This window comes from Solanum pennellii, chromosome 2, assembly GCF_001406875.1.
Source record: "Solanum pennellii chromosome 2, SPENNV200".
NCBI lineage: Eukaryota > Viridiplantae > Streptophyta > Magnoliopsida > Solanales > Solanaceae > Solanum > Solanum pennellii.
The window spans coordinates 42242504-42252865 of record NC_028638.1 but is presented as its reverse complement, the minus strand read 5'-3'; the positions used below and the strand labels follow the sequence as shown (position 1 = coordinate 42252865).

General features: G+C 32.9%; 2 protein-coding genes across 4 annotated transcripts in view; both read left to right on the top strand.

Annotated features, from left to right (window-relative positions):
* The first annotated feature begins 1906 nt into the window (after positions 1–1906).
* On the top strand, positions 1907–6710 carry LOC107011573 (cathepsin B-like protease 3). 3 transcript variants are annotated; one of them, XM_015211126.2, is made up of 12 exons: positions 1942–2082; positions 2586–2820; positions 3633–3686; positions 3777–3857; positions 3971–4127; positions 4235–4239; positions 4340–4414; positions 4497–4622; positions 4753–4971; positions 5819–5932; positions 6021–6056; positions 6292–6710. In XM_015211126.2, the coding sequence occupies exons 2-12, from the start codon at positions 2818–2820 to the stop codon at positions 6424–6426; spliced, it is 1005 nt and encodes a 334-aa protein (XP_015066612.1). In that variant the 5' UTR covers positions 1942–2082; positions 2586–2817; the 3' UTR covers positions 6427–6710. The 3 variants fall into 3 exon arrangements, with proteins under 3 accessions (XP_015066611.1, XP_015066612.1, XP_027770541.1); XM_027914740.1 differs by having other exon boundaries at positions 1953–2082; positions 2688–2820; XM_015211125.2 differs by lacking the exon at positions 2586–2820 and having other exon boundaries at positions 1907–2082.
* A 731-nt stretch (positions 6711–7441) lies between these two features.
* The window catches only part of LOC107011909 (exocyst complex component EXO84C), an 8953-nt gene continuing 6032 nt past the window's right edge, over positions 7442–10362 (top strand). Inside the window, exons 1-2 of the mRNA XM_015211593.2 lie at positions 7442–7656; positions 9760–9854. Coding sequence (XP_015067079.1) covers positions 7555–7656; positions 9760–9854 — 197 coding nt within the window. The 5' untranslated portion in view covers positions 7442–7554. The remainder of the gene's footprint in view (positions 7657–9759; positions 9855–10362) is intronic.

The following is a 10362-nucleotide window of genomic DNA, read 5'->3' as shown; positions in this document are numbered from 1 at the left end:
CCCCCCCCCCCGAAACCCGTCTTGATCATCCCCTCCACCACACACGTCTCTACCTCTATCTTCATCTCTTATAATATTTGTCTAAATTATATAAAAATATTTTTAATCTTAAGTAAAAAATATATTTATTTTCGTAGAAATTATTTTTAAAATAATATTTTTAATCTTAACCAACACACTCTAAGTAATTATAAATCATATACTCATAGTATTTGCCTACTAAAAAGTTAGAGTATGCTCTCGATTCATGAATAAATGATAATTTTCAAATAATAAATTATTATATTCATGAAAATATTATACTAGATAGTTAAAGCGATATTTTATACACATATTGAGTGTTATTTATATATAACCAAATGATGACATTTTTTTTCCAATAATCTTCCATGTTCTTATATATTTATTTTTATCAAAAATATATTATGAAATAATTTCATTAATTATAATTTAAAATTTTAAATTTCAAATAAAAATATTTTTGTTCACTATTTTCTTTTCTAAATTATTAGTACTTTATATAATTATATAATAATAAAACAATATTAAAAATAAATAATAATTTACTGATTTGTTATTAAACAAGTAAAAAGGAGAAATGACCAATTACTAAGGATAACCCTCTTCAAGCAAGCAAATCTAGCAAAGTATTTTAAAGATCATAATAGCCTATTTATTTTTTAAATGATTTAAAGCCAACATGTTGAAACTCTTTTTGCTACTGCAAGGAAAAAAAAAGACGTTTATTAAGATTATAACATATTATTATCTATAAGCATAAATTAAGTTATTATATTAAAATCTAAATATTCTGTCATTAAGAATTTTTATTTCTCAATGTTAAGTGTTAGCTAAACTAATCTAGTACCTTACCAACATATTATTGCTAAATTATTTTAATAATATTATATTTTTCTATTCAAGTTGGAAAGATATACGTATATCCATAAGACCCATTACGTTATCTTTCATATTTCTTTATTTATTTCATAAAAGAACAAGAACTGAAATTACGGCCCATTCTCCAAATAATGTTAAACAAACAAGTGGATACCGGATAGTTCATTACAAATTTAAAATAGGAAAAATTACATAAATTAGTACATTTTAATAAATAATTATTGATTTTAGCAATACTTTTTATTTATTACCATTTATAACAATACTATGTCAAATCTGCAATATGAATTAAAAGTAAATTATGTATGCAATATATATGAATTATAATTGTTTTTTGAAATATATTATGTTTGTTTGGTAAAAATTTGACACATTGTATTATAAGTGTATTAAAATTTGTGATAAATGTATTATCCATTATTAAAATTTGTATTATATATGAATAATAAATTCTTCTTTGTAATATGTATTAAACTTGTATTATAAATGAATTAAAAGTGATAAGTGAAAAAAAGATATTATTGCTATAAATGGTAAATATTTTTTTATTTTTGTATATTTATGTAAGTTTCCCTTTAAAATATAGTGTTAAAAAGTTAGATTCCACTTAATATCTTGTCCTTCGAAACGAATCAGTTTAATTTGTCAATAATTATATATATAAATGACTCAAAATTAATTTTTCTTCAATACTTTCTGAATCGAACGTATCTAGTAAAATTTACCTCCTCTTTATAATTTACAGGCTATTATACGATAAAAATTTACCCGCAGAAAAAGCGAAGCTTCCAATTAGAAAGATATTTTTTAGCCAAACAGATTGATAATAGATCTCATCATTAATTTATCTTTAAAATGACAAATTAGTGCACTCTTATATCGAATAAAAAAGTTACACGTGTTCCTCAGGTAAACATTTTCCAGACCTAGGGAACTGAACATTGTAATTAATTCAAAATTATCTAAAAAGTGGAGCAATAATAAAAGCTATAATCTTTTTTAATACGTCAAAAAAAGAGGGCCAATAATTCATTCATCTTTTTCCTGTATCTATAAATATATTTTCTGGGGTTCCTCCATTTTTAAGCCACCATTACAGAACCCCAAGAAAAAGGGCCCAAAAATATGAAACACATAGCCACTTTTTTGCTTTTGGTTTCTGTCTCCACCCTTGTTTTGCAGGTTTGATTCTTGATTCTTTATGTTTTTTTTGTTTTTGTGTTTTTGGATGATCGGTTTGCTTTATATATCTTTTAGATGAATGGATGGAATAAGTTATTGTATCAGACCGAAACCCCCCATGTTCTTTTCATTTATAGCTTTTGGGTTGAGCTTAATCATGGTAATCATGATGATAATTAGTTAATTAACTAATATACCCCTAAAAAAGGAAATCTTTTTAATGTTTCTTGAAGGTTCTGTTTATATTGCCTGTAATTCTTGAGGATGAGTTTTGCTTGGGGTCTGTTTGTTTTCCCTTTTTGGGTTTGGGGGTGGGGTGGTCTTGTGTGTGTAGATGTTGCCTGGAATATATATATATATATCTATATACATGTAGTTGAAGTATATTATGTACCAAAAAAATGGAAGTATGTTGGGTTGAGGTTGACAGTGTGGGAAGGGGGAGGGATGGATGGTGTAATGGTAGTGTGTATATGTTTTTTCACATACCATAAACTTTACAGGTGTATATGAATGAGGCGCCACTACATGAATTTCTACTACGGTAGATAATTTCTAAGATTACATAAAGCTAGAAAGATGTTTCATAGCAAGTTATTGCCCAGGTCCTAACTCCTACGAAAGTAATTGTCTAATTAAACCATGTGGAGACAAATCCTAGTTTGCCATGAGCTTCTGCAAGGCCACTGTTGATTCTGTGCTGGTTCATCTTCACAATTGAGTGGGAATTGTCAAATGGTACCAGAGCCTGAACTTGGTGCTTTCTTGCTCTAACTTATTTATATTTTGATGTTGATGACTAATTTGTGAGTTGTATGAGACAGGCATAAACATTTAGACTTAGCACACATAGTTGCATCTATTGTCTATTGCCAAACGAAGAAAATGAAAACATTTGTTTTTATATTTACAACTAATTTTTTAACATTATGTACCAAACCAATTTATCAACTTAGGTCGAAGTAAATATAGTTTTCTTTCCAGTCCTAGTTCTCTTTCTGCTAACTGCATGCAAAAGAATACACACTTGCAGTACAAGTGTAGATTTTGCAACAATGGTTGTGTGTGTTACATGAGTAGAAGAAAGAAAAAAGTATGTGGGTCAAATGAATGAGAAAATTCATGGCATGTTATGACAGGGTATTAAAGAAAACTAGAAATGCAAAACAGCATTTTGCTGCTATGTTGAGTTTGCAAATGGGAAATTGAAGACTTCACCTCCAGACTTCCCCCATTTTGCTAAGAAATAGGAAAGGGAAATGGAGGAGGAGAAGCGTTGCTGCTTGAGCCAAAATTACATGGCCGAGTTCTTAATCTCTTTCATATTCTCTATGTTGCTTTCGACATTACAACGGCTAGGATGTTAGGGATTTAACTTAAGAGCATCTAGAAGGCTGACAGTCTGAATTGTGGATGTTTTAGGTCCAATTATTGGGAAAGCTTAGTCTTGGTTGGTTAAAGTACCGTATGTTGAAGCCTATACCCGAAGTTATTCAATCTTCCTGTAGTCTATTGTTCAATAAATAATTTCTTTTTTGAACGGCAAGTAGGTTGTTGCAGAAAATCCAATATCCCAAGCTAAAGCGGAATCTGCAATCCTTCAGGTATGATTTCCTTCATCATAGAGAAGATATTACTGTCATTGTACTCTGATCAAACTAAAGGTCACAGAGTCTTTTTGAATGGTCGTACAGGACTCAATCGTCAAACAGGTTAATGAAAATGAAAAAGCTGGATGGAGAGCTGCACTGAACCCTCAATTCTCGAATTTCACGGTGAGATTTCCATAAAGGTGTATTCGTTTTGGACAAACTTAGGTGCACTTTCTTTGTGCAATGCCACATCCTTCAACTCTCCTTTTATGAGTGCATGTACCCTTCATTCACAGGTTTCCCAATTTAAGCGCCTTCTTGGAGTTAAGCCCACAAGAAAGGGTGATTTGAAGGGCATCCCCATTTTAACTCATCCAAAACTTTTGAAGTTACCCCAAGAGTTTGATGCACGAGTGGCTTGGCCTCAGTGTAGCACTATTGGGAGAATTCTTGGTTAGTTTCTTCTCTTTTGTCCTTGATTTAGTGCTGTAGTTCTATAGAGTGGTGCTAATGCTTTCCATCTTTTGATGTCATGCACCGGTACTGTTTTGCGACGCCAGATCAGGTGATTTGTCTTGGTTCTAATTTCACTTATTTGTTTTTCCTCCTGAATTTGCTTATTGCTCTTTCCTGGTATTCTAACAATCTGATTGTTTGTATTTCAGGGACATTGTGGTTCTTGTTGGGCCTTTGGTGCTGCTGAGTCGTTGTCTGATCGTTTCTGTATTCATTATGGATTGGTAAATTCATTCCTTAATGCAAAATCTTGCAACTTTATTATAGTTATGGTCGCTAATGATTCAATTTTTATGTGTGAGGCAGAATATCTCTCTGTCAGCAAATGATATCATAGCATGCTGTGGCTATTTATGCGGGGATGGTTGTGATGGTGGATATCCATTAGAAGCTTGGAAATACTTTGTTCGCAAGGGTGTGGTCACTGAAGAGGTATATTGGTTTGTTATACACTTATTGAACTTCAGAGAGATTACATCTTTCAGATATTGTGGGATTCTTATACCGATCTGAAAAAAGATTGTGGACTATTATGCTCGACTAATAAAAATTTTCCTGCCAGTGTGACCCTTACTTTGATAATAAGGGATGTTCCCACCCTGGATGTGAACCTGGATATCCCACTCCACAGTGCAAGAGGAAGTGTGTTAAAGAGAATCTACTCTGGAGTAAATCCAAGCATTTTGGCGTCAATGCATACCTGATTAACTCCGATCCATACAGTATCATGACAGAAGTTTACAAGAATGGACCAGTTGAGGTTTCTTTTACTGTTTACGAGGTAAGAATGATTGGAAGAGAGTAAAGTTCTGATCCTTAATTTTTTGGCACAATTTATATTATATGATATGAAATTGAATGTTGCATTAACTTGATATACAACAGCAATAACAACTATGCCTTAATCTCAAGCAACAATCAAACAGCAGTTCTCTATCTACCCCGTGATATTATTAACCTTGGACGGCTTATTTCAGGCTAACTCTGATGAACTTTAAGAAACTTTAGTTAAATATTACAAATACCCTTTTCTAATTTTCTAAACATGATTCCCTTACAAATCATATTTGAGAACAATAATAATGCTTGGCTGAATTAAATAGCAAAATATAATTGAAATCACTTTCTTTTGATGGTTAACTGTCTAATTGTTGATAAGCTGTTCGACGGAGTTCAAAATAATTGTTGGTCACCAACTCTACCTTTCTGAATTCTGGTGTTACCATCTACTATGTTTGTGGAAATATTGTGCCAATTAGTGATCTGTAGAGGTTTATTTCCAGGATAATTATGTCCATGACAATGAAGTACCAGTTAGAAAGTCCAATGATCTGCTTAAATGCATCTAGAGGTCATTGTTTAATAAATGACCTAATTTCTCAGTCTGGAAATATTTGAGCCATTTCTGCAGAATTGTACTGTTTGTTAATTGGTGCATACTTAAGTAGTAGACCATTTATTTTGTTCTTGCATCTGCCCTCATCATGTGTCCTTGTGAATGCATCCTCTTTTCTGGTGAAATTGAAATTTGCCGATATGGATTAGTTTCTTTACTCTTTCTGTTAATCTTCTCCTATTTTTACCTGTGACCTTCCTGTACTGAATGACATACTATTTCGCAAGCACAGGACTTCGCGCACTACAAGTCTGGAGTTTACAAGCACATAAATGGTGAGGAAATGGGAGGCCATGCTGTTAAACTCATTGGATGGGGAACCTCTGAGGATGGAGAGGACTATTGGGTTTGTTGACATCTTCTAATTGTGCCATTAAGATCTTCAAAATCATTTCGTTCTTTCTAAATTTGATCATCTTTTTTTGGCTTTGCAGCTCCTTGCCAATCAATGGAACAGAGGCTGGGGTGACGTATGTCTTGATCTAACCCTTTTTTAAATAGTTTTTCCTTCTACGATAGAATATGCTGAACCGTTGGTTTAACCTTAATAGGATTTTACACACTTGATTCATAATGTTCAACATCTGTCGCTAATACTTTTGTACATGTGCATTCTTGGGTGATTGCATCTTTCCTACTTCTTGAAGATGTAGCGCGTACATCCTTATGATGTTCTTCTCAAATGTATATTTGTCTTCATGGCAGGATGGTTACTTCAAGATCAGAAGAGGAACAAACGAGTGTGGCATTGAAGAAGAAGTCGCTGCAGGAATGCCTTCAGCCAAAAACCTGAACGTGGAACTTGATGTCTCTGATGCTTTACTCGATGCCTCAATGTGATTGCTAATTCTTCAACTAAACACTAAATAGGATTCAAGTTTCTGAAGATTTGGGGAATAATAACATTTTAAGCTTCATATTCTTCCCCTCTTAAGTTATCTGCAACATATGTAATCTGCAGTAGTTCCACAATCTTAATTATCTGTGGAAGTGTTTTCCTTGTCTGTTATGTATTTCTTCACAAGTACTCTGTCAATCTTGACCAAGTTAAAACATTATCATATGTTGTACTTGATATTATCAATGAAATGTATTTAGACTTAGTTGTTGCTGTTGTGATCAAACTTGCGCTTCATGTAAAGTTCTCTCTTTTTATGGTTCACCTTACCAAAACTTTATTGGATAAATAGAATAAATTGCACCCAAGTGTGCGCGACTTTTTGTTATACACCGAACTTTTATATTTTATAAAAGAATACCTTTTTCTTTTTATGCAATTATTTTCCGAGCTTGCTCTCCCTAGTCTTTTCCAATCACAAGTAGTAATAGTAATTTTTCGTATAGAAATTAATAATATTCCCTTTTGTTTTCTTCCTCTTTTTCAGATTTATATTAGTTATGTTCGTAATCATGACTTCTCAAGGACATTTTGACCTTTTTATTTTTCTTTGTCAAATTTTTTTTGAAAATGAATGATAATACGAGTTAGGATTTGTTTTACGTACACAATTTAATATATATAATCTCTAAAAATTTTATTAGTCAAAAATTATTACAAAAATTCCTTTCAAATGCATTTCTATTCCTTCTAGGATATATCCATCTCCTCTAGAATACATCCTACCATTAAGTAACGTATAATATATACTCCAAAAGCATGAAAAATCTGAGATTTTTGTAATTGGAAGAATTTTTGAGATAGAACATAATTAGCCTCCATATATGTAATTGCTGTACTTTATACTAATCCTTCATTTTCTATTTATATGTCACAACAATCTAGATTTAACGTCTATTGAAAAAATAAATAAATTTGTCATTATTAAATAAATTGACCTATGACTATGCATAAATAATTTAGTGTAAAGGCTAATTTTTGGAACTCTCCAATTACACTGAACTCTGTCTGTTCATTTTTCCCATTTCCATAGCTGCAAAAGCCGAAAATCTACTGGTTGGAAACGCCAAATGAGGATGGAAAGCAGTGAAGAAGAAGATGATTTCCCATGTATTGAAAGTGTTACTCCTCAGTCCAAGATCGACTCAATTTACCAGTCCAAGACTGAAAAGGTACTATCTTTTGCATTTTCCCTACGTCCCCATTTTGTTTCATTAACTCACAAAATAGCGTGATAGCAAATTCAACTGCTCTTATATGTTGTTGGGGTTTGATCAATTTTTGGAATCAAGTTTGGAACTTTTCATCTGGGTGTTCTTTATTTTTGGAGTTGTAGTTTAATTTCGTTTCCTGGGTTTTCGCTTCAAGTGCTGGAAGTAAAATTTTTGATACTAGATGAAATGTGGAAGTGTGTTTGTTCTTTCCTTGAATTTTGATCTGTTTTTCCGAGCTAAATTTGTGAGTATTTTTAGGTGGGATATTTTTTTTTTTTTTGGAATTTTTATTTAGTTTGGTTTCTTGAGGTATCCCTTTTTAGAGTAGATGAAACAAACCTAGTTTTACCTACTGAAGAGATACTAAGCTTTAGTTCTTCAATGAATAGTTAAGTGGATATTCCTTATATTGGGAGTTCAAATTCAACGTGGTTTCCCAGGTTATATTTCAAGTGCTGGGAGTAAATGTTATTGCTTTGGTGAAAATATTTGGCTTAGGTCTTCCTGAAGTGTGTCTGCCTTAACTTGGTTATATGCTAGGCAGGGACAAGAGCTGGTTCCTTGGTTCGTGATTTTTTGTTGGTGATGATGTGTGTGATTACTGATTTTTGAGGGAGAACAGGGCTTAAAACTAGCTACAAATTGTTGTTCTTTCTGTTTTGCATGACTGGTTCATGGATCTGATTATTAGAAGTAGAGAAGCTTAGAAGCTATCCGTTTCATCTACATGTGGATGGATTATAGAATTTTGAGCTTCATAGAGTGGTTGAATTAATCATGTTTGATGGGGCTGTTAAGCATTTTTGGATGTTAGTTGATTATCTATAGCTTCTCTATGCATCAAAGATGCTCTTCCATATAATCGGGTTTTTTTTTTTTTTTTTGCTTTAGACTAGTAAAATTTGAACATCTATGTACTAGTTTACTGATGTATTAATGTGCCAGTAGTGCCTTCTTTCATTTTATTAATGTTGATTTAGTAAATTTCTTCAAATAATCTTCCTAGTGGATAATTCTTAGTGTAATCTCGCTGATATAGTTTGACATGAATCTTGACAATTCGAGTACATTTATGAGGACCTTATCTAGAAATGAGTATATTTACGTGGACTTTGAATTCAGAATACTGTCTGTTAAGGTCTTGACCAGAATAATTCCAAACTGTAGTTGAGAGTTAAAATGAGCAAATGTAGTGGATCATACCAGAATGCTTGCAACCATCCTTATGTAAAGGTTAAAATAGGGAGAATGGTTGGCAATGCGGTGAGTAGATGAGAAGAATTATGATCAAATAAGAGGAGTTGGGAAAAGAAGGCAAGGGAGTTTTAAAAATCTGCTTTGCTAACAAGTGCAAGGTAAACTTAGTTTTTTTTCCCAAATAAAAGATTAAAGGAAGAAAGCTAATGGATGCCCCTTTTTGTTCACTAGGGGATGACCTAGAGGTTGTGTCATGGGAGTAACAACCTAGAAATCTCATGTTCGAATCCCACTACAATACTTGGTCTGAGCCCATATACTCGGCCTTGGTGGGCAGAATTTTCTTGACAACATATCCTGATGCTAACACAACCCATATCCACAAAGAATATATATTATTGGACATACAAAATAATTCCTTATTTTATTGTAGGTAGACTAAGGTTCCTGTAGAGCTCTCGTGTATTTATCTTCAACCAATTCAATAAGAGTTCTTCCCTATTAATCTTTGATAACATCCCTTAAACTTTTTTTTTTTGTGTGTGGAGATATGTTGTGCAATAATCGAACTTGATTTCTGTTATGTCGATGTTAGGAGTTCTGTATACCATGAATAGATAGGAAAAAGTTGCTAGTACAAACATCTGTAAGTGCTTGTTATGTGCCAAACTATTACCTTTTTTAATTTCCAAAAATGCATACTCAATTTCTTTTAGTGCTTGTTCCGTTTCTTTTTTGGTTAACTTTTCAATATATCACAGATAAAAGTAGTCCTTATCTTTCCCACTATTTTTGGAGTGCTTGTTGATTTTGCCAGTTTTTGTCTTTCTTATGGTCCCCAGTTTATTGTTCTGAGTTGTGCAGGGAATTAGGAAAATCTGTTTTGAGCTTTTGGATTTGAAGGATGCGGTGGAAAACCTGTGTGGTAATACTCGAACTAAGTGCCTGGCCTTCTTGAGGTATTGGCTGATGAAATTCTTTTACTAGACCAAAAGAAAGTGGAAGAGAAATTCTGTTCACTGCTACATTTTCATAAACATTTTTCCTGCCTTTTCTATGGAAACTGTGGTTACTAGTCTGTTAGAAACTAAAATTTCTTAGGGCACAATGGCAAAACTTAAATGAGAAAATGTGTATCATCGGCAAATACAGGTACTACTACTTCAAAGAGACGTGATATAATTTTTACAGAAGTCACAGCTAGGAGACCATGAGAACTATCTGGTAGTCTATGTATTTGGACTCATACTAAAGTCTGATGTTGAGTTCATGTCGATAGCAAATGGACACATGTCCTATTTCTAGAAGAACCGGAATTCAACCCAACTGTGTCCACTTTTTATGAGTTGCCTCTTGATGTTCTAGTCTATGATACTGAGAATCCTTCCTTAGAACTGTAGAGGGAACCCGACATGTCTTTCCATCTATAAGGTTGTGATGTGTGTGTGTGTGTGTGGGGGGGGGGGG

What these genes read in the sequence shown, in the direction of transcription:
- LOC107011573 (XM_015211125.2), top strand. Translation starts at nt 2,026, where the DNA reads ATGAAACACATAGCCACTTTTTTGCTTTTGGTTTCTGTCTCCACCCTT. An exon ending in CGGAATCTGCAATCCTTCAG is followed by an intron (nt 3,687 to 3,776) that starts GTATGATTTCCT and finishes ATGGTCGTACAG; the next exon opens with GACTCAATCGTCAAACAGGT. An exon ending in AGGATGGAGAGGACTATTGG is followed by an intron (nt 5,933 to 6,020) that starts GTTTGTTGACAT and finishes TTGGCTTTGCAG; the next exon opens with CTCCTTGCCAATCAATGGAA.